At 34.4% G+C, this 23,951-nt stretch overlaps 3 protein-coding genes across 3 annotated transcripts; all 3 read right to left on the reverse strand.

Moving 5' to 3' along the window:
* Nucleotides 1–1,378: 1,378 nt before the first annotated feature.
* Nucleotides 1,379–5,982, reverse strand: LOC112520961 (protein ENHANCED DISEASE RESISTANCE 2-like). Its single transcript, XM_025129587.1, has 9 exons — nucleotides 5,732–5,982; nucleotides 5,439–5,502; nucleotides 5,124–5,299; nucleotides 4,627–4,728; nucleotides 3,754–3,804; nucleotides 3,481–3,627; nucleotides 3,160–3,255; nucleotides 2,441–2,542; nucleotides 1,379–1,771 (listed from the first exon to the last, which is right to left on the reverse strand). Exons 1-9 carry the CDS (start codon nucleotides 5,900–5,902, stop codon nucleotides 1,685–1,687), a joined length of 996 nt encoding a protein of 331 aa, XP_024985355.1. The 5' UTR covers nucleotides 5,903–5,982; the 3' UTR covers nucleotides 1,379–1,684.
* Nucleotides 5,983–7,018: 1,036 nt separating this feature from the next.
* Nucleotides 7,019–10,259, reverse strand: LOC112521583 (UDP-xylose transporter 1-like). Its single transcript, XM_025130526.1, has 9 exons — nucleotides 10,203–10,259; nucleotides 9,942–10,007; nucleotides 9,641–9,771; nucleotides 8,980–9,164; nucleotides 8,821–8,888; nucleotides 8,495–8,627; nucleotides 8,198–8,359; nucleotides 7,760–8,029; nucleotides 7,019–7,400 (listed from the first exon to the last, which is right to left on the reverse strand). Exons 3-9 carry the CDS (start codon nucleotides 9,759–9,761, stop codon nucleotides 7,305–7,307), a joined length of 1,035 nt encoding a protein of 344 aa, XP_024986294.1. The 5' UTR covers nucleotides 9,762–9,771; nucleotides 9,942–10,007; nucleotides 10,203–10,259; the 3' UTR covers nucleotides 7,019–7,304.
* A 1,606-nt stretch (nucleotides 10,260–11,865) lies between these two features.
* On the reverse strand, nucleotides 11,866–20,919 carry LOC112521216. The gene is made up of 15 exons (XM_025129941.1): nucleotides 20,864–20,919; nucleotides 18,204–18,353; nucleotides 17,967–18,078; nucleotides 17,768–17,887; nucleotides 16,780–16,884; nucleotides 16,077–16,160; nucleotides 15,876–15,991; nucleotides 15,675–15,776; nucleotides 15,464–15,577; nucleotides 15,077–15,133; nucleotides 14,033–14,099; nucleotides 13,829–13,882; nucleotides 13,379–13,453; nucleotides 12,828–12,863; nucleotides 11,866–12,266 (listed from the first exon to the last, which is right to left on the reverse strand). The coding sequence occupies exons 2-15, from the start codon at nucleotides 18,221–18,223 to the stop codon at nucleotides 12,171–12,173; spliced, it is 1,158 nt and encodes a 385-aa protein (XP_024985709.1). The 5' UTR covers nucleotides 18,224–18,353; nucleotides 20,864–20,919; the 3' UTR covers nucleotides 11,866–12,170.
* Nucleotides 20,920–23,951: the final 3,032 nt, after the last annotated feature.

The raw sequence follows: 23,951 nt of genomic DNA on the forward strand, positions 1-23,951 counted from the left end.
GACACTAGGAATTCACGATAAAAGACCGAACAAAGGTGGATTGATCGAGAATAGACGATGTCAAATTGAAAAGAAGGGGGTCGGTTAGCAATGGTATTGTGAACACAGGTCGAACACTCGGAATTCACGATCAAAGACCGAACAAAGGTGGGATTGATCGAGAATAGACGAGGTCAAATTGAAAAGAGGGGGGTCGGTTAGCAAAGGTTACCTTTGCTGATTGTTGATTGTTGCTTGCTGATTGCAAACAACTAGGAAATGGAAAAACAACAAGGGGTCGACTAAGTGGTGTACTATTTGCTAATCCGTGTTCATCCCGATTAGTCTGAAATTCTCTTATAATTTCTGGTTTATTTGAAACCCTTTTCCATAAAAATCTCACACAAAAATCTTTTTCATCTTCACAGGGTTACGGCGGGGACTACCGCATCCGTAGACGGTGAGGTTTTAATTTTTTTTTGGCAAATTTTTTTTTTAAATTTGATAAAACCTAAAAATACGAAAATGCACCTGAATTAACAGCAGAAATTAAACAGAGTTGGAAAGCCAAAGAAATTGCAAATTGTAGGGATAAAAACCCCAATTTCAAAACCATATGGACAAAATTAGCAACGTTTAACAACACAGGGACAGAAAAAATAGTTTACTCTAAGTGATAACCGATAGTACAAGGACTTGAAAAGATCCGCTAGATAAATGCTCATCATTTAAGCGCTTAGAGCATCTCCAACAACTTTTCTGTAATTTTTCTAAAATAGAGAATCGAAGCGTAATTTTTTTTTAAAAATTACATTCATCTCCAACAAATTATCTAATTTAGAGATTTTAACATAAATTATATTTATTATAATATTCTCTAATTTATCCAATACACTTAAAAAAACTTTTCATAAAAAAAAATAACTCAATCTTATTGGTATAATTAAATAAAATAATCATTTCTCTCTCCCAACATCAAGTTTTAGAGAATTCTCTGTATTTAGAGTTTTCTCCATGATTCTCTAATTAGATAACAAGATAGAAAAGTTGTTAGCAACAAAAACTCTTTTTTTTTCTATTCTAAGTGTCACTTACCTTGTCAAGTGAGCATAGTCAGAACCGAAATCTTACCCAACAAGTGTAGGAGAATACTCTTACCCAATTAACGCAACTGCCTAAGAGACGCTTACCAATAATCCGTTTTGATAAACAAAAATGCTACCCAATAGGTTATGTGAAGGTGGTGACTTCTGTCAATAAACGCTTATCGGATAAAACAAGAATAGAGAAAGACAAAAACATTGATGTCCCAGATGATAGATGCAAAATTAAGCAGATATTAATATATACACCATTTATTTATGAAGGTTGGGTTAAAACTGTAAGAACAGATAGAAAAGAGGTTTGCATCACTTTGACCAATTTCTGGATATGCCCCCAAAATTACAACAATTCATCATCATATATTACTTTTTTTGGTCTAGTGGCTAACAGTTTAGCCTCTAATCAGCAGGGTTGGTTTGAAGACAATAAAAACAAAAATGAAAAATGAAACAAAATAAAAGTTACTGCTGCTACTGCTGTAATCTTCTAAATCACCCTTTTAGCCTTTAGGGGGTGAACCCTCTTGAGGAAGTAACACACCTCCAGTTCACAGATTTGCCTATACAGTTTTCTTGCAATATATTTATATATATTGCCCCATCTATGTACAAGCCACTTTCGAGATATCGATATGGCTCATACGACATGTCCCAAGAAGATGTTCTGGTAGTTCCTCTCGCGTGTTTCCCTGCATCCATAACACATTTCCACTTTTATGCATCCAGATAAGCTCTTGAAAAGATAATAGAGGTTCCAACGAGAAATGGTCCACGTTTAACAAATGTGAGAGACTCTAACATGCCCCCCTCAAAGGGAGGCTGGACGGAGTGTAAGAGGGGGCTAGACAGGTACAGAGTGTCGAGTCTATCATGGTAGACCGTGGTTCTGATACCATGTGATAACATCCGGAACCCCTTTAGATTACTTCCAAAAAAGCCCTTGAAAAGATAATAGAGGTCCAAGTCTAGCCGATATGAGACTCTTAACACGTGCCCTCCAAAAGAGGCTGGATGGACACAAATTGTCCAAGAGTGCAAGAGGGGGCTAGACAAGTACAAATTGCACCAGATTGCTGGGTCTTTAGTGGTAGACCTTAGTTCTGATACCATCTGAGAATATCTAGAATCCCATATTACTTTCCAAAAGAGCCTTTCAGGAGACAATAGAGGTCCTAACATATATGGTTCAAGTCTAGCTGATGTGGACTCTAACGAATATAGAGTTGTTTTCCTCGATTTAAAAACATGGAATTGAACATAAACAAGGATAAAGATCAGCGTTGATCCCCATCATTAACTTTCTTTTTTCTGTGAGGAGTTAGAGGCTTCAATGACTAGTGAAGATTAAGTTAATGTACCTGTATCAGAAATGCTGCTTCAACTATCAAATGGCTGAAGGTACTCAAAACTGTGTTTGCCACCTTCTTTGCGATCATCGACGAACCAACATCTACATCGAGCTAAAATCATAACATAACTTCAGAAAAAGGCATGAATGAACGTCATTGTAATAGCTTTCAGAGGATGGATCAGTGAGAGGTGTATCATTTAAGGGGAGGAAGCCAATTTGTTTCTGTTTCCTTAACGTGTTCTCGAATTTGGGAAGAAAAGAAAAGAAAGTAAAGGAAGTTTTTTATTTGTGTTCTTGAAATGGAAGAGAAGGAATAAAAAGGAAGCAATCTTTTATGTTCTTAGAACCGTAGAGAAAGGAAAGATGTTGTTTTTACAAATATACCTCTTTATATTTAATTTTTCTCAATTTTCCTTATGAGGGTATTTTTGTCATAAAAGATCACAGACTTCTTTCAAATCTTCTTTCTTCTCGCATTTGGGAGGAAACATAAATGATATCCCTCCATTCCTTCTCTTTCCTCTTAAAAAGTTTAAAGATCACATGGTTTTTTTTTTCCGTTCTTTTCCTTCAAAAAGAAGGAAGGTTTCGGAAACACTTTAGCGCAACAGGGTTGGCTAGTTGGATGAGTAGAGCTCTTTGTGAATTTGGTATGGATTCTAGAACTTCTCATGGTATGAGGAAAAAAGACACAAAGGCCAAGTAGAGGTAGGACAATAGTTTTACCTCTAAGTAGTTCTTTCCACGGGCATAATGAATCTTGAGAACTTGACCCAGCAAGCAGGGTCTATTTCCAACACTTTGCTTGACAATCCATGGCCCCTGAAAGAAGATTTAGTAATTGAATAGATTTTTTACTTAAATGTTTGATGTTACTAAGAAGACCAATGAATTTACTATTTGCTTCATCTTGAATAGATGAGAATTTAACACTAAAAATATTAATCAATGAATCATATACAGGAACTAGAGACTCGGATCATAATGAGCTTTTGTAACAAGTAGCTTGATGATAAAGAAACCGACACTGAGATTGAATCTACCAACCTTAGATACATGAGGTATGAGCTTAAACCTTGCGTTCCTATATGCATCATCTCCTTCTACAAAACTCTGTAGCAAGGGCACATCTTTGATGGGAGTAGTCGTTGCATAGTAGAAAGCAATATGAAAATTTGTTGTTGGACCTGGGATCTGGTTAATTAAAACATACCTTAGATCAGGTTAATAAACTCACTGTAGCTCATATACATTTTTTATTCATTTTCTTCCTGGAAATGGATAATGTGACAATATATACTTTAATATTTTCAAATTTACCTGCATATTTACGATGAAAAAGAAATCTGGGCAGTTGGCAGCTGCAAATTTCTGCAGAACACATCTAGTGAACTTTCCGATTGCAAAGGATTCGCTATATATTTAAATTGCTGTTTGAAAAGGTTCTACAAAGTATGCATGATACAGTGGTAGCTCTTCTGATGGCAGATGACCATACACCAAAAACTGTTTTGACACCTTATGCTATTGCGTTTTTTATGAACTAACAAATGATATACTGGACAGAAGTCCATGGTATATGGTAATTTTCATTTGTTATTATGATGCTATTTGACACCAGAATATGAGTGAACTATAAGTTGGAGACGTGGTGAAACACCGACAGATCTAAAGGTTATACTAGAAACTGGGACTTGAGCATCAAGGCCAAGGCCTAACTACAAAGATATCACCATGGTCTTTCTAATCTAGGAATATGCAAATGCCAAGGTGAATGTGAGGTGGCTACAAAAGGATGAATAGGATGTGGACTGGAGATAAAGAAGGTAAGGGTGGCTGTAACTGAGAAAATGAGAAATAGGGGCTACAGTTTTGCTTACCTGTTATAAGGTCAACCTCTGAATTCACAAGTGAGGAGGTTCACTCAATCACTTGCAATATGAGGAAGTTGACACAGATAATGATGGAAGCAAAGCAAATGTAACCTATATATAAGCAGAAGAAGGTGACTAGACTTGGTGCTGAGAGCTGGCCTACAGTAGGAGAGGATATTGAAGAATGTGTTTTGTGAACAAAAGTTTATTTGAGTTGGTATATTTGATAGTTTGGAATTAAGGTTAAATTGAGTTGAGTTACAGTTTTATCAACAGCACTCTATTATCGCAATTTGTTTTAGAAATAAAAAAAGACAACCTGACAAATGCTACCAGGCCGGCCAGCAAAATCATCTTGTTTCTTGGTTGATCTCAGCATGTTTGCTGCAACAAGTTGCATCAATGTTCCTTTCCCTGTAATCTGAAAGGAAAGAAATAGGAGTTACATAACGCTATCTTAAACCTGGATCAATCCATCCCTGAATCCCCCTACCCCTCATGATTCTTGTTTGGTTTAGTAGACTACTTTTTGACAATTCTACCTCTTCTTTTTCTTTCTTAGCCCGAAATGTTGAACATTTCTTCATTTGTTCATCAAATAGAGAAATTAAAAGGAGAGGCTTGAATCAACCTCATCCTGTGATGGAGGCATGGGGTGCAGTCCAACCATAAAGGTAATCCCTCTTAGCAAAAGGGACAGGGATGAAGATCACAATGAAGACAATTGAAAATATAAATAATCAACTTTTTCACAAAAGGACAGTTCTCGCAACTCTTGAGCAAGCAATGAATAAGCATTAATAAATGAATGTTCACCTTCTTACGGTCTTGCAAATAAGTTTCTCCACGAATTTGAAATGATGAGGACTCTGCAGCTCCCCAACTATTAGGCAGATCACCAGTTGGATCATTTGGAAATGAAGAGTCATTATTGCTTAAGAAACTATCTTGCCACTCAATGTCCTCCAAGGGTGCAACACCCCTTTTCTGCACTGCAGTATGTACCGATTGTAATCCGCAGCCAATTCGTGAAACCAGTATAGAACTAGTATGGAAACAACAAAAAGAAAGGGAAAAAGGCCAACCGTTCTACATACAATATTTAGTAAAGATCACCTCAAGTGAACTAACCTATTGAACCATGCAATCTTTTCAGAAACGTAACAGCAAGCGAGAACTTGGGAGGAGGAACTTCCTGAAACATGTCCAACAAGGAGCTTAGCTTCATGTTTCTGTGCATGTACATTTAGATGAATGTATTAATAGCTATTTGTAACATAAAACAAAAGTCCCATGCTAAGGGATATCTTACTGGTCGAGGGTTTGATGATCCTCCCTCCTCTTGTTGTAATAAAAACAGGCCAAAAAGAGCAAAACAGAAAGGAAAGAAAAAGAATAAAAGCACCAAGTACTAAAACTAGCACCTGAGGGGATAAGTCAGACCAGCTATTTTCTGAACGTGTATCTTCTACAGAATCCGAGTAACTGTAGTAGTCATCTGATTCTTCCTCCTTTTCTCCACGGATTGAAAGGCTTGAAGGAGCTTTATCTAATGCACCCATTATATCCTCCTTTCTTTGAGCTTCAACATTCATAGTAGCTTCAAGACAATAGAACTGGCTTAAACCTAAAAATATATAGATCGAGACAATCACAGCAACATGAAAAAATAAAGCTTGAACACAGTAAGAAAAAAGTAATCCAAGTAATCATGTAAATAAGGCCATCAACAAGAGATTTTGATATATGATCGCTATGCAATGCCTAATCAATTGCATTTATTAGCAAGTTCAAATAATGGGCGATTTGCATTTATGTTGCGGTATATCATCAAATTATTGCATTCCTAAATGTTCTTCTCATAACCAAATTAAACGAAAAAGATAAACTTTGAATTAACTAATAAATCGACAATAATTATTCCATCTGATGCAAAAAGGTAAACACATTCAAGGAATTTCTAAATTTCCTTCAAATATCAACAAAACAACCTAAATTGTAAAGGAACAAGTTGAAACCGAAGACCAGCGGAAACAGCAATCACACGATTTACGAAGTTGAAAGCTAATCAACAAAAACCGGGGGGAATCCTCATATTAAGAATGCACACATTCATGTCCAATTTGACAGTTGCGTGAAATTGAAAATGGAATACAATCAATGATTCCTAACGAAGAAAGAAGAGATTTCGTGGTCATTACTAATCAAACAAGTAATGCTCACATAAAATTGTAAGAAACTTGGAAAATTCTTTAAATAAAATCAGGAATTGAATATGCAACATGGATACCTCAGCCGTCGTCCTCTCTCGTCCGGCACTAGAACGTCACCGGAGAGAGTAATCGTGCCCGTCGGAGGAGGTTTGTGATCAATGAGGAAGGTATGGTAGGAGGTTGAAATTATCCCCCATCTCTTCTGTTCAAAACTGTGTCAAACCAGGCGCGGAAAGCGCGCTAATTTTTTTCTTTTATTTTTATAAATAACTAACTGCAAATTAAATAGAAAAAGATACTCCGTCCGTCTTAAACATAAATCAATAAGTCCTGTGTTTTTGTCGTCAATGCCGTAATCATAACGATATAAAAAGAAGCGTAAAACAGATGTTTCTATCATTTAAATTATTTGTTAATACAACAACTTAACTTAGCTCATACAGATAACTTAATTCATACAGTCGTATCAAAGTCTTAGGTTATGTAGAATGAAAGATTTGGAATAATGGGAAGATACATTGTCCCGTTCTTAGACGGACCTACCGTTTGGGTATGGTTGTCTGTGAAACCATAAAAAATTAATACAAAACCATTCAAAATAAAAAGTAAAGTACACAAAGTGTATTACAAATACAAGTTCTTGTGGTATCTACAAACCAATTAAAAAATGGCATATTTATAGTGTTATTTAAAAGAATAAAGAATCCCATCATATTCAATAGAAAGTATGATGATATTAAACAAGAAAATGGAACATCTAAAAATTGCTATTTGATTCTTCAACTTAAACAAGAGAGTCTTTGGTTGCTTTTGTAACCTCAAAACTTCCTCTCTCTTCTTCATGTCCCAAAAGTTGTGCACTGCTATCTTTATCTTTAATCTAAAAAAGTCAAATAGTTAGTTCCCAGTTTTTCAAAATTACGGTTCTCATTTGAATCTAGATCATGTAAATAGGGTCAGGTTCGGAGAAAACTGCAAAAAAAAAAATGAAAAATTGAGGAATACTCTGATAACCGTTCATTTGGATGGTATGCACGTGTGCATGCAAGTAATTTAGATCATGTGCACACATGCATAAAAAACAGAAAACATTTTCAATTACTTGTAGGCATAATGTACATACTGTCCAAATGAATGATTATCATGGTGTTCCTCAAATTTTCATTTTTTTGGAGGGTTTTCTCCTGAATCTCCCTCCATGTAAATATATAACTTCTAAAGAGGGGTATGTTTATGTACCTGGGATCCGGAAGAGTCAATCATCTGTTTCTTTTTGTTTTCAAGGGTACAAAAGTAAGAATACAACCCCATTCCAGCAATGGCTACCAGTATTCCAATGATGTTTCTCTCAGTGAAAGGGTCATGTAGCAAGGTGTACCCAAATCCAAGAACAAGGCATGTCTTTAGATGACCGAGAACTTGATATGTAACCGGTGATGTTTTCCCAATCACCAAAAATGTACTAAAATTCACTGAAACCGCGATCAAACATGACATTATAATGAAAACCTGCAACCATCATCAAATTCAGTTCAACATTTTACTATCCCATGATGTATGCCGAAAAAATGCTTCAGAATACATAGATTTGACCATGCATCGATCATTTGTACCGTGCAAGTGAGCAATGCATTGTAGGAACTATTCATGAGTACAATGATGGTAATGGAAGAGTACCAAAACAATAGGGGAGTATTTGTAGGCAAAAACATTTTGGTTGGTGAGGTACTGATCCACCAAAGGGCCAGAGACGAACAGAATAGCTGCTTGGAATGGGGCCGATTGATACAATAGCTGAGTTGATGACACATTCAGTCTCTTCTGAATTGTGTTTGTCAGCTAAAATTGTGAAATTTGGTTAAGAATGAACTTCATGATCCTTCTGATTGTTTCAAATTATACATTTTTCAGTAAAAATAGAACATTTTACGAACGTAAAACCACAGGATTGATTGAATGAAGTAAAGAGGATACAATTTGTCCGACACAAGTGGTGGCGATAGCTAGAAGAGAAAGAACCGTCCCAACGAAATTGAGCTGAAGATCTGTCACTGATGCTATGCCAACTCCAACAAGTAGAACGAAAAGAGAGAACTTTATTTTCTGACTGCAATAAGTTATAAGTTCGAATAATAATCAGAAAGATGTAAGCTTGAACGGCATGTAGGAAACTAGGTTTCACCGAAGTAAGATGTCATGCTTGGATCCCCATTTTATCTTCACACCAAGCGATTAACACAATCATATTCTTCTCGCGTGTAAAAATAAGGCACACAAAATGGTAATTTTGATTAAGCTACCTGAATTGTTTTTTCAAGAAAAGAGTCTCCAAGAGCACAGTGAAAGGTATGATTGCAAGTTTGGTCATCTGCGAGATAGAGACCGCAATATCATCAATGCACCCATATGGCGATTTTGAAGTTTTACTGTATGGATGAGAAACTGTAACAAATGCATACCTGATAGAAGCCAATGGAGTTAAACCCAAGGCTCAAGTTAAGAAAACCAATGGAAACACCATTCAGAATGCCAAAAAGAATCACAGTCTTCATATCAATTCTCTTGTTTTCGAAGAAATTCAAGCGATGCGCCACATGAAGGGTGCAATAAGTTACCATCAGATGCCAACTAGTCAATGTTGTAGCTTTCAACCAAAAAGCACACATTAATCTTTATTCCGTACCATAAGAAGTGATAAAACATGCACCTAACCATGGTAGTCACATGACACCAAAACAGTGTCAACTGTCAAATCCTTCGGGCCTGTTTGTTAGCAGCTTAATGGGACTGACAGCTTATTAGGTCAGTTATATATATGACTGTTTGGTATTAGCTTAATGATATAGAAAGTGACTTAGCCATTAAGCTTTTACGGAGAGCTTTATGCAGAAAGCCAAGTTTTTTTTCAAACCTCTTACCAATTAAAATAAATGCTCCTCTGTATATGGAAAAACCCTCCCAGACAAAAACATTTCCAATCTATAAAGACAGATTAATCCATACAAACAGCTTTATCCATGTAGGACTTAATGGAAAACCAACCACACAGCCCCGAAGAGTGCTATAAGTGTAGAAAAGTGAGCTTTAAGAAAAATGGTGATATAATATAATGGAGTTTACCAAAAGGAAAACCAAGATTGCTCATCAAGGCTTTGTTGCAGATAACAATGGAGACTGATGATGCCACTGATAGAAACAATGCACCAATAACCCCCAACTGGTAACCTGTCAATTCTCCCATCTTTTTCCTTCTTTCAGGAGGAAAAGGGAAAGCGAAAAGAGAATATAAACATAGATATCAAATTAGAAAGGAATAATTTCTCTAATAATGTTCAATTTGGAACTATACACAAATCAATTGGCAAACAGCCGTAGAGGAAAGCACATCATAACAAAATCCGAACCAAATTTAGAAATTCACCTCAATCAAAATCAAAATTAGCCTGGAATCTAAACCTGGATCCCTTGAAAAGTTGAAATCTTCACACTAATTCAAAAATGGAGGATCGTGCCAACAGATATATATATATATATATATATATATATATATATATATATATATATATATATATAACAAAATAGAAACCAGAAAAAGGAGAGTTAGCAGTTGGCTTTACGAAAGAACAGAGCAATTGAGGGTGACGAAAGTAAAAGAAACGCAAATATATGGAGAATTCTGCACCTGCGGTTGGTACCAGAACCATTGAAATGCTTCTCTCTTTACTTCGATTTGACGCCATAAGCAAACTACTTCTTCTGCTATGTAAGTAGCCGTTTATATTATACAAACCGGCAAATCCATATATAAACCGTAAAAATAAATTATTATTTTTTATTAAATTTACAACATTTCATTCAATAAAAATTTTCAATTTTCTAATTAAATATTTAAGATAATTTATATATACATATAATATAAAAATATATATATTAAACACGCATCGAAAAGATTATGGGAGCGTCTCGGGAAAAAAAACCGAGAGAACCAAGCAAAAACGGATAAAAATATATATTAAAATTAATCTAATAAAAAAATTGTGTTTTCATTATTAATATTATAGATTAGCACATAAGATAAAGCAATGATCACTATCATTAACATACCACTCAAATTTATTGTAAATGATTTTGAGTATAGAAATTATCCTTTATTAATACATTTGATTAGGCTTTGATACGTATAATCTATACTATATTACAACGCATTTGAGTAAAACTCTTAAAAGTCATTTTTAATACATCAAATACTATTTAATAATGTACATTACTTAAAATTCAAGATTACAAATAAATGGTGCATGGGTACAACTTTTTAAAGCTATACGTTGAATTCATATAACAAACTGATAAACATCTCATTGTTAAATATAAATAATATGAAATATAATTAAGATACTTATTAAGTTATAACAAAATACTTAATTATTATCTTTAAAAAATTTATACTATTAAACCAAAAATAAATTATAATAAAAAGATTGAACTAAGAATTATTATTTTTACAAAAAACATTATTATTATTAGATATAAAATTAATTACTTCGTTATTAAACCTAAATTAAATTATACTAAAAAAGATAATACAAAAAAAACAAAAACTTTTAAATTGTTAATTTGATATTAATATCGATAAAAAAAACATTTTCATTTTCTCAAAATCGTATTATAAAACGAAACATTAAAATTAAAATATATCTCACTATATTATGTGTGTCGGTTTTTAGTATATTTTAAAATAGAATAAAATAAGCAATTGAAAAGGTGAGATGAGATGAGAGAATAAGATTGTTTGGTGAATTAAACATCTTCAACCTCACTCCAAACACCATCACCCCACAGCAACCAACTCATTTAACAATTCAAACTACACTCCTACTACATGGTTTCTAACATTAAATTACACCATAAATATTAATTAAATTACAATTTACATATATCATATGTAATAACAGAATCGAATTAGACATATTTAATATACCATGTTCAGAAGTAGTACAAAGGGGTAGGGTATCTGAACTTAAAACAACAACTCATGTGGAGGGTAGAATTGGTCCAAAACGGGGCCAAAAACCCATTATCAAAAGACAATTGATGGGGCTAACTAATCGCCAAACAACTTTTTAATAATAAGACATGTTCCTCTCTTATTTCCTTTTCACTCACATTTTTTGGACTAAAGTCTAGGAACCGAGAATAACTTTTAAACCATCAGTAGAAGCCAGGTCAGTATACATCTCATCTAATGCCTTTGCATTTCTGCTCGACTTGGAATAAACTTGTTACAAGATTTACATATTATCACATTTGCACAAGAAAAGAAAGAAACTATCTGCAGATTCGCAATGGTTAAGATGTTTCAAGTCCATGTAAGTTGTGATATTTGTTGAGGGCATATATACAATGATCACGCAACAATCAGATGATACCTGCTTAATCGAACATTTGGTATTTATAACTATGCACAAAAGCTACTTATCATGCCTATTGTACAAAAAATGTTTGGCTATAAACCGCGGACAAGAAATCACCAGGAGAGAGGTCCAGTCCAGGATCCAAATGACCAACTCCTGAGACGCGGATGAGGAGAAGCCAAACGGGCTTTAAGACAAAGCAAAGCAATGTGCGTACAAAACCTGCCTAAATGCATATGTCAAAGTTTAGTTCCGTTTTGCTTCAAGTATGCTTTATCTGCATTCACAAGTCGATCTTGGAATAGAGCCCATTCACTTTTGCATCTCTCTTTTACCTATGGTTTCAAGCATAATAAGCAACTTTTAATAAGCATATATCTTGTCCTCCAACCATCCCCTCAACAGGCGAAGGATCGTGTGAGAAGAAAAGTTATTGTGAGAAGCATAAGAAGAGATCTGAACCCTTGACTACTTTTAATCTCATGCCCACCAATGAATTGTGCTTTAGAAGGGAATTGATCTTGTACATCTCGGTGCACCTCATTAGTATTGACATTCAATTTGGATTAATCCAAGGGTAGAGATCTCTTCTTACACTTCTCACTATAACTTTCCTTCTCACCGGAACCCAACCCCCCAACATAAATGCAACAATGTCACAAAGTTTCAGTCCAAGATTGCGTCTTTACTCTTTACCCATTAGTAATCACTATAAGATATTGATAACACTGATTTTGGTTGATAGGTTTCCTCTGTTTATGTATTGTTAATGGTATTTAGATAACCAATAGTTAACCACATTCATTTAGGTTGTATCTTGTCAAATGTTGCATTTATTTGTGACCAAGGGAGTAATCTCCTTATAAATACATTATATAAGGAAAGAACATGCTTACCCCTTCCCAAGGAGCTTTCCCTTTCTCATACTCGCCCTGAATCAACACAGACGCTATCATTTAGCAAGCCAATATACATACGTATGGATTCATAGAAACTATATAATATTATACACGAAGAATCATTTGTTGGTAACACTAGCTCTTGTTTTTTTCCATGTGAAACAGACATTCATATATCATTCGTAGAACGAAAATCAACCACTTTGTGAGAATATGAGGAACCCAAGATCACTCTCCAAAGGAGCTCTTGAGAAGAAATAGAAGGTTCCAACATATAAACAGGAGAAATGGTCCAAGATTAGCAGATATGGGACTCCAACACGCCCCCACCAACAGAGGCTAGATGGACAAAGATTGTCCCATGAGTGTCACGTCCCTAGAGTGGCAGACCTTGGCTCTGGTACCATGTGAGAATATGTTGAACCCCCAGATCACTCTCCAAAAGAACCCTCGAGGAGAAATAGAAGGGTCCAACATATCTCCAGGAGAAACCGTCCAAGTCTAGCCAACGTGGGACTCCAACACATTCAAAGGTTATGATGGCTCACCTGGCCCCCCAGTGAAGGGATATGTTGATGCACGATCCATTGTGAATCAACCACGCCAATTTTTTCATATGCAGGCTGTGAGAAAGAAACAAGTTTTATGAGGAATTTATAGATATGTTTCATGTTCGACAAATACTCAAAAACAAATTGAATTTTAAGTTAGATAAACAGAAGTAGATGGCAATGACCCTTCAATGGCAGACAGAATACTCGAGCAGTAAAGCGGTTTATTTTGGACAGAGGAAAACTGTCATTATGACCAGTCCATCGTATCTATTAAAGGAAAGGGAAGCATGGAGAAGTGTAACCCCCAAATCCTCAATCATTACAGACTTAAGTTCCTTTATAATTATCATGAAAGGGCATGATGTAATGCATTGGCTATAAATATTTCACGAATGAAACTATACATGGAAAAAAATACGGAAAATAAAATATAAAAATACTGACCTCTACGCATCTTCTAAGTGCAAAATCCAAACCCCATCCATGCACCAAATCATTCTGCATGTACATGAGAAAGTGAAAATTGGAAAGAACACACGTGCAGAACGTATTGCACTAGCCACCAGACTACATACTTGTACCTTTTGAAATTGTACATAATTTATATGTGTATCTTTTTACGGTTTGATTCTTGAAATACATTTTTACCTGGATCATATACCACACACATCGCCAAGCATCCCGAGAGAACACAGGAGCCATAATCTCCACAAATCTGGATAAGGATCGCAGCAATGAGTACCGAAACCCAAGTTAGCTTCATTATAAATAATAGAATCTTCAAGATTAGCTCAATATGTAATGCATGATGTCAATTTGAATTTCATGTACATACTATTCCTAATAACCATCCTATTATAGCTCAGTAGCTACAAGGGTCACTACATAAGCCTAAATCTATACTTGTAAATGAGAAGCAGCCAGCAAACTGGAGAAGTTAATTGACAGATGGGTTAGTGGAAGTGGTCAAACATTTGTTAAAATCCGTGATATAAATACACATATGCATACACATATACATATAGTTTTAAAAAAATATAGAATGAGGCACACACGTATTCAATCAAATTGTAGTGGATGTTTACATTAGTTTTGAAACACAGGAAAGAGTTGTTTTTTTTGGGCTACATGTGAAAACTTCTAAACCCAAAGAAGCAAGTTAACAACAAAGTGTCAACAAGAAAAGAAAGGCCCAGATGCGTTCTGAGAACAAAAAGACTTATTTGAGTACTTCATTATAACCAAATAGATCCCATTCAATTTATGACAATAAACATGCAAATATTCACATAATCCAGTTGAAGATGAAGCATTCCTTAATGATGGCTACGCTATCCTAGGCTGTAAATATCGTCACTAACTCACTATAATTAGTTTATGAAACCAACCAAAACTACATTATAGTGTTTGAAAAGTTGCACCAATATATGCATTTTCTTCTGATATTCTAAATTTTCTCATGAATTTCTTAGACAAGTATCTCTGTTCTTAGGAGCAAACCAAGTCTGCTAGTTTAATTACTATTTTTACTGTACCAAAAGCTACATCTTGTTGATGATTAATAGCTTCTATATGAAACATCAAACACTTATATATGCCCCATAGAAGAACCCACTGGTGGCTTAATCAAAGATGACATCATCACTGTATGTAGGGACAAGTATGAAATTGCAACAGAGAGAGAAGTAGTACGCTGCGCATGGAGGCAGATGCGGATCACTGCACCATCCTGGTTTCTCATCTGTAAACCTGTTAGCAAATCCAAACATATAGAAATCAAGTGTCGTTCATATTTTGAAACTATTTCAAAGATGCATTCTACAATATTATAGTATTCATAACCCCCAGGGTTGGCTTGGTGAGTAATGCTTGGGATTTATGTATCATAGGTCTCAGGTTTGAACCCACAAGTGATACCAATTCTTTAGGGGCCTACAAGCCAAAAGGCTCAGTTTTCCCAGGCGGACCCCATGAATTAGTCAAGTCAAAGACGTAAGTTACCATGGTCTTCCAAAAAACCATTACAATATTTATACTACAATTAGAAAAAGTATACAAAATTAAAAAATAGTAACCTACTTGTGAACTTCTCTATCACCTCTCCTCTTTGTCATTTCCCATGTTAATCCCTCATTGGGTTCAAGGCCAGGTTGAGAAATCTCCAAACGGTGTTTCTTAACTAACTGCATGTACCTGGAATGTAATGCATAAGCAAACAAATTAATGCTGCATAACTCTTAAACTTAGCTTACTACAAGGCATGATCTGAAAGCAGAGAAAAAGAAAGTACTTGTCCCCATTAAAGTGCTCAACACCAAGATCTTCATCCCAAACAAAAATGAAATCATAAGCTGCTACAATATCTGGATGCAAAAACCTCTTTGCATACCACCTACAAGAAAAGTGAAAAAATAAAGAAAACGGAAGAACTCAACATAGCAAACATGAAAAAAAACCAGGACTTGGCAGTGACGGTGGAATCTCAGGATACCATTTGCTTTGCTTCCTGACGCTGATATGAATTGCTTGCTTTGACCATTCATATTGATCCCATTCTGTTGTTCGACCATCATAGTGAAAAAGCATGATTTGAAAATCATCGGAAAACTATGAAAAAATCATGCCCAGACCTCAGTATTTTGAAATAGCACCAAATTAAAAAGAACAAAAAGAAATATCCATCTCATGGAACCTTTTTTACTGCTGCATCAATATTATTCCTCTGATCCCATCCAACAGTTAAAGTTACCAAATACCTTGGCTTCTTCTTCAAATCCTGAAAATTTCCAACACCGTGTAAAATAGCTTCAGATAGCTTATTAGCATCCAACAACTGGACACGTCAAAGTATGCCAAGTAAATTTGTCCGCAAAAGCTTATTTTATCCCGACAACATTAGAAATTTGTTGCATTGCCATATAGATTGCATGTATAAAAATAGCTACCATAACTATAAGATGGAAACAATACCCTGCTGCTTAAACACACCACCAAGTTGAGCATGCACTTGACAAAAAGGATCTATCAAATTAATAACTCAAATGTAAAAACGAGACCCCATTATCCCCGTCATACCCCACTATGATTAGTGTCTTTGGCCCCCTGTAAAAACTTAAACCATGGATAGAGACCAATGAAACACATAATTAAAATATACACACAAGGGTCAACAATCAAAATTCAGATTTGACATAAGCAAAAAAGGGGTTAACAATCAAAATTCAGCCCCATAAAGATTGACTACCAACATGCCACGCTATAACAAATACAAACAAGAATGAATAGTTAAGGTAAAAGATATACTAAAATCTGTGCAGAGCACCGACAGGAGAAAACATATTTGGCTGAATGACTCAACAAAATGTTGTCTCAGCGTCCAAATCTCAATTCCATACCTCAGAAGGTTCACCCCATAATCTTCTTAAATAAAAATCAGTCTCTGAAACTACAATTGCTGGCGGTAATGACTCTGCTCCATGGGGATTCGTTGGAACATAAATCTGAAACCAAAAAAGTGATGAGTTGCTAATCCGTGCAAAGCCAAGATTATGTGTAAAGTCAACACGACCGAAAATATTTCTTAAACCCTAAACCAACAATAATGTGCAAATTTCTTGTCTGCAAAGATAAAATTAAGTCAAAGACCTTCCAGCCTAGTGGTAAAGGCTTGGGCATGGCATAGTCATGAACCCGGGTTCGAGCCCTGGGAGGGGAGTGTTGGCGACATTTAAGTGGGGCCATGCTTAGCCTCCAAAATTGCCGGGGATTAATCGGGCTTTGGCCCGGACACCCTTACAAAAAAAAAAGATAAAATTAAGAAACAAAGACTTTCAAATAAAGCTAATTACAATAACATACGATCAGCAAGGAATAGACAAAGACCAAACACTAAAATCCGTCACAAGCTTACAGACTGAACACCATTAACCAAGCTCAAACCTGGGTTTATTTTTGAATTTAAATTTCAACTTAAAAGAAATGACTTCCAGAAAATGTAAAACTACAAAGCCAAAAGCAACACTTCTACCATTGCGCTGTGATGTACTTCGTTATAAATGGTGTGGTCCCAAGGTCAACAGAATTTACAGGTAAGTTAGTCACGTACACTCCAACCATTTAATTGCCAGACCAATACAACAGTCTTCTCACCTCCAGAAAAGCTTATAAAAAGTTTGCCATATCTGTACTCATTAGATGTTTAATCATTTATTCACATCCTTATTAATATGAACGGAAGAGAGACGGATAGAGATCAGAAAACACAATCAGGGTAGACAAAGTGTTCATTATTTGGCACAAATAAAAAAAATGAACATTCTAACAGTCACAGATGGTAATCTCATAGTTTCAAGCAAAGCAGCAAACATCCAGAGAAAAATGTACCTTAGGTAGTTCAGGTGTATTAGAAGAACCAAGATTGTCCGGAAAACTGCGTTCGTGAGCTTTAGACTCCTCGTGCATTGTGACATCAAATGAAGAATGAATGCTTGAATGTGAGGAAATCTGAAAGACATAAGAGTAAGCCTAATGGATGATGAAATTTGCAATGTAAGTATTTACTGAATTTCTGAAAGCCAAATACCTTTGTAAAAGAAAAATATGGAAAAGAAACACCAATGAAATATCCAAAGATCATCCCCATGATTGCACTTATAACAATTCTCCCATTATCGTTTGACTTCTTGAAAAAGCCACTGATACAAAAATATGATTAATTTATGAAGCTGACTCAGCTGAACAGAACGCATACTCCAAATTACAAGCCAAATAGACAAACGACATAAATTAAGCCAAGGTTCAGCCAAAGTATATCACTGACCTGCGGTACATACTTTTCATTGATCTAAAAAGTGCCCAACTTTAATCGTCAAACACCAGGCCTAATTAATTACGTATGCAATTCTACAGAGCATGTGGCATCCTCCGAGATATAACAGTATCAAAATTGTGTTACCACAGTAGAAAATACCTGGAAATGTATGGCAAGTAAAAGTTAGAATGTTAAGAAAGAAAACAATCTTGCAGCCTGAATCAATTAATAAAAAAGGAATTTTTCAACTTGTTAAAGTGTACATGATATCCATATAATAACATCCAAATATGAGCATAGACAATGAGAAAAATTCAGCATATAACACTTGATAGGCTCATAGTTAGTGTTGGAGTCCCACATCGGCTAGACTTGGACCATTTCTACTGTATATATGCTGGAATCTCCCCTTTCTCCTCAAGGGCTCTTTTTGAGAGTGATATAGGGGTTCCACATATTCTCACATGGTACCAGAGCCAAGGTCTGCCTCTCTAGGGACCTGACATTCTGGGACAATATGAGTCCATCTAGCCTCTGTTGGAGGGGGCGGGTTGGAGTCCCACATCGGCTAGACTTGGACCATTTCTCCTGTATATATGTTGGAACCTCCCCTTTCTCCTCAATGGCTCTTTTGGAGAGTGATATGGGGGTTCCACATATTCTCACAGTTATTACACTCACCATGAGTGACGAGGTGGGAGGTCCATGGTAGAGCATGAGAAAAGCCGCATACTTACGAGTAAAAGTTATAGCTAACAAGTGATGAAAATGCTGATTTGAATACATGAAAATTCCCATCAGTTAATCAAATGAACAACAGATACAAGCAGAAATAAAACTTGCTCAAATAAGCAAAGTAGCAAAGAACTATATTCCTAATCACAGCAAGTTGTGACATCTTCTTGTAATATGGAATAGCATAACTCTCCCAATCCCAAATTAATTGTTCTATTTTTACTCCATACAGATTTATAACTTCTGAAATTCATGACTAATATGATTGTTGTCAGCATTTCTAGCATCAATGTCTTTTTCACTTTTGTTCAAACAAATTGCAATGTGGTTATTTTTTTCTCAGGGACTAAAAGAAGTAATATAAATGTCGAAGATAAAAAGTAATGTATTTGACTTAGAAAGTCAAAAGGAGAATTATTTTGGGACAGAGGGAGCATAATTTTAGGCAAAAGGTCCATTTTTTCTTCCCAGTGTGTTATCTTAGACATCCATCCTTATTATTTTTCTCTACGAAATGGTCCAACGATTTGGTTAATGTTTTACTCGAACTGTACATTAAAAAATGGGTTACACTTCAATTTTTTATGACAAACCTAAAAAACTTATAAATTCTAATATGGATTTATTTCGGAAAAGCCACCTACATGTTTTATTTGTAGTTACCAGCTATAGAGATTATGTACTGCAACAAATTTCCTGCAGATACTCTAACTGCCATTTACATTCTGAAGTTGACATTAACCCGTTTGACATCGAAACCCTCAAATAGCTTTGCCTTTGGAAGAGAAACAGCTTCTCTTCATTTTAATACTCTAATCTGACCCAAGTATGATCATCTTGCCCAAGCCTTACATAACGAGCATCTTTTCATCATTTTGAATGCAAAACTTTCACAATCCACAACTAATATACTCTCATTAATACTCTAACCCAAGTAGAATTATCTTGCATAAGAGTTAAAAACTACGAGCATCATTTTTAATGCAAGACTTGTACAATTTACAACTAATATACTCTCATTATCACTTGAAAATGGCAACAATTGGCTTTACATGGTGATGAATAAAAATGTTTGATTATTAGTTAAATGTACAAAATGCCCTTCACCCTGACAAACTAGAGAGTCTTGTTGACAGAAGTTGGAAACTTTGTTGTACTTTTGAAGGAAAGTTTAACAACCTAAAATGGAACTCGTGGTACTTTTCAAGGGATTAATGGAGTAGTATTGACAAAAAAGAGAAATTCAATTTGCCAGTGAACATCTAAAATGATCAGAGATTGATGATTTATTGAAATTTTGAACTATTACGAGAAAAATGCGGTTTCAAGAAACGCCTTTTGATTAGCTATAATTTATGATTACGAGAAGAATTATATAAAACAAGATAAGCCGAGTTGTGAATTTGTAATTGGTCTTTCCGATCGTCAAGAAACGCAAGGAGGAGTTGAATATTGCTTTAAAGTTGAACAAACTGTAAAAATCAATTTAATCTGAAACAAACCCAAAAAAACCAAAAGGTTTATTCAGTCGTGAACAGAGCTACTCCAAAGCTACTATTATCAATGCCATTGCTACTTAAACCTTCTATCCACATCAACAAAAACCTCAACAACACCACCCGCATCCCAAAAACAAACACAGGTGCATGAAAACTGAAGATCTATTCCAATCACACGATTAGAAGTCGACGAAATTGGACAACCAGGTGCTCAATAACACCAACAAACAAACGTTAATCACAAGAAAAAACCACACCACGTACAAACTCCAAACACATGGCTTTAGGACAACAGAAATCGATCATACCAATGAAATTCCATAGTGAAACATGTATGTAATGTAACCGTAACTCAACATTGCAGACATCTATATACAGATTACAAAGGAATCAACGATATACACATAGAGAATCTAGGGTTGGAAGATTGCTTACAGGTTTACGTGAGGAAGATAGAGGCGTCGTCGTCTTCCTCGTAGATCGTAAGAAGTTCGAAAGGTATGATTGAGTGCGGGCAAATTACTTTAAAATATCATCGTCTCAAATGACTATTGTCTTTCCAGAGCTTAAATAGAAAGTTACAGAACAACGTACTGGTTTTGATGCGTAATGTACAAGTTGGAACAAAAGGAGTGATCTAGTTTAAGTAGATTTGAGCTCTGGCATTCATGATTGGCCAGGTGTCAACACCACAGCTCTCCTTTGGTTTGATCCCCATCTTTTTCTTTTTAACCTTTCCCCTTTTGCTTTTCCCTTTGCTTTTTATATTCCATAACATAAATAAATTATTATTGTTATATTCTTTTATTTATTCTCTTTAAAAAATTTAATGTATTTTAACAAAATTATATAAATTATTCACAAATGATATAACAAAGGAATTTATGGGGTGTTTAAGATTGCTTATTTTAGCTGTTTTTTGATTTATTTCAGTCTGACACCGGTGATAAGCTAAATGCTAGTGTTTGGATGAAGAAAAATAAAATTGTTTATACCGGTGTCAAACCGGTAATAAACAGTTTTTGATAAGTTAATCCTTCTTGACTTATGAAAAACTGTTTATTACCAGTTTACCACTTTAAACTTGTTTTATTAATGTTTGTTAATTATTAATCTTATTGATATAAATTTTTGTCAAAAATATTTTTATAAATAATGAAAAATAAATTTTTACATGTTAAAAAATAAATAAGTTAATAATCAAAAATATTTATTATATGGAATACTGACTTTTTTGATCATTTTACATATATAAGCAAAATTTGTCAAACACTAAAAAACAACTTATCAATTTATTGTTCTTTGGTACCGCTATAAGCTAATCCAAACACTTTTTACAGAACTCCGATTTAATACCACATAAGTTAATAAACACTTTTACGAAAAAGCATAAGTTGTTTTAAATAAGCAATCACAAACACCCCCTTAGTAAATATTAATCAATGGTTGTTGACCTGAATGTTTACTCGGTAAATACTTAACATTAGGAGTCAACACTATAATTTATTTTATCAGGTAAGATTGTAGTACATCAAAATGTATCTTATACAACAATTTACCTGGTAAGCGCTTACCCGGGTAAGAGTCGCCACCCTCACTTACCGGGTAAGGCTCTTCATCCTTATCATCGCTCTTACCAGGTAAGATTCTTAGCCCTTGCCATGTTCATCCGGTAAGAAAAATTACCCGGTAAGTACTTACCATCAAAATACAACACCATCAAAATAGTCGGGTGAATTGCAAAACGATTTTGCTAATTGCATTTGATTTAGCAAAGTAGACACACGTTGAACATAAAAATGTAGAATTTTGCATGTTTCAATTGATTTCTGTAAGTATCTTGACTACCATACCGTATTTCAATTCCTGGTGCATATCGAGTATAAGTAACTTAACCAGTTTACCAAATAGCTCAATTCCGACATAAGCTAAATAACCAACCATTTGCACCAAAACTCGACCATCCACCACCTCAACTCCAAATACGCCTTTATGTCGTCCTTCCTTTGGGTCCAAGCTGACAGGATTTGCGTGTTGGGAAAGGTGTTAAATGTGGACGATGATGAACAAAAGTTAGTTTTTTTTTACTGGGGTCCCTAGCTAGCAAAATCAGGTACGGTTAGCAAAACTATTTTGTTATTTATGTGATTATTTTGTACATTTTATGTAAAAAATGTAATAAATATTAACTAAAAAAATGTAAGCCTTAATATAAAACCTATAACACTCGGTTTTATGAAAAGCAAAAAAAGTGATTTTAAATAGATATTTTTCGTATTTGTGTATAACTATAAATGCACATAATAAGATATGAATACCGATATACCTCAAATCTAAAATAATAAAATATTTGATTTATAATATTATGCGAGATAAATCTTCATTTTAATGTTTAACTTTTATTATTTGTTTCCATCGATATAATATGATTTTATACGGTTTTAGGAAAGCGATAATGTTTTTATTTTTTGAATGAAATATAAATTTAAAGATAACATAAAAATTTACAAAAAAAAAATCGATATTAAATTAACTATTTAATAGTTCTTGTTTTTTTTGTGTAAGTTATTTAATTCAATTTTTTATTATAATTTAATTTAGGTCTAATAACAAAATAATTTATTTTTGTTTAATAATGTAACTTTTATTAAAGATACTAATTAAACATTCTGTTAAAAGCTCAATATTTATCTTAATTATATTTTAGATTTTCTATAGTTAAAATTGATGTTTATCCTGTATTTGATAATGTTTATCTGCAGTTAGTTACACGAATTTAAAAATGAAGCTTTAATAAGTGGTACTTACGCAAAATCACCTGTAATCTTGAATTTTAAATAATATGCATCAATAAGAAGTACTTCATGTATAAAAATGGTTTTTAAGAATTTTTGTCAAATACTTTATAATATAGTATAAATATATATACATATATATATGTATATATATTTATACTATATTATAAAGTATATATATATATATATATATATATATTACTTCGTTTGTAATTATTTTTTAAATCAAAGTTTTTTTATATTTATGTAACAAAATAAAATACATTAGTCTCGTTATTATGTAGATTAAACAATAGTCATTAAGGTAAATTGTATGAAAAAGTAATTTACTTTAACTTGATTTATATTTTGGGTAACGTACTTTCAAAACTTCCATTTTGGTATCTAATATATAAAGTTTTAAACCACAAGGGTGGTTCCTGATTGGTTTGAGTTTGACTTCAAAGGTCAAAAGTACCGGGAGGTCCAGGTTCAAATCTAAGGAGAAATAAAAATCCCCTTGTGGTCATGGAGGTTCAAATGCGGTGACTCCGGGCTATCTGCAAAGCAGGTGGTCGCCCTGGAATTAGTCGGCTCGCATATCGGGTTGGATATCCAGGTTAATAAAAAAAATGTAGAGTTTTAAACAGTTAAGTATCCGGGTAATCGGTTGAAGACTAATTTTAGTTAAAAAAAATCATGTCACTAACCACGTCAGCAAATAATTATGAGTTGGATTGGATACTACA

The sequence above is a fragment of the Cynara cardunculus genome (genome assembly GCF_001531365.2).
Source record: "Cynara cardunculus var. scolymus isolate 2C chromosome LG 11, CcrdV1, whole genome shotgun sequence".
Taxonomy (NCBI): domain Eukaryota; kingdom Viridiplantae; phylum Streptophyta; class Magnoliopsida; order Asterales; family Asteraceae; genus Cynara; species Cynara cardunculus.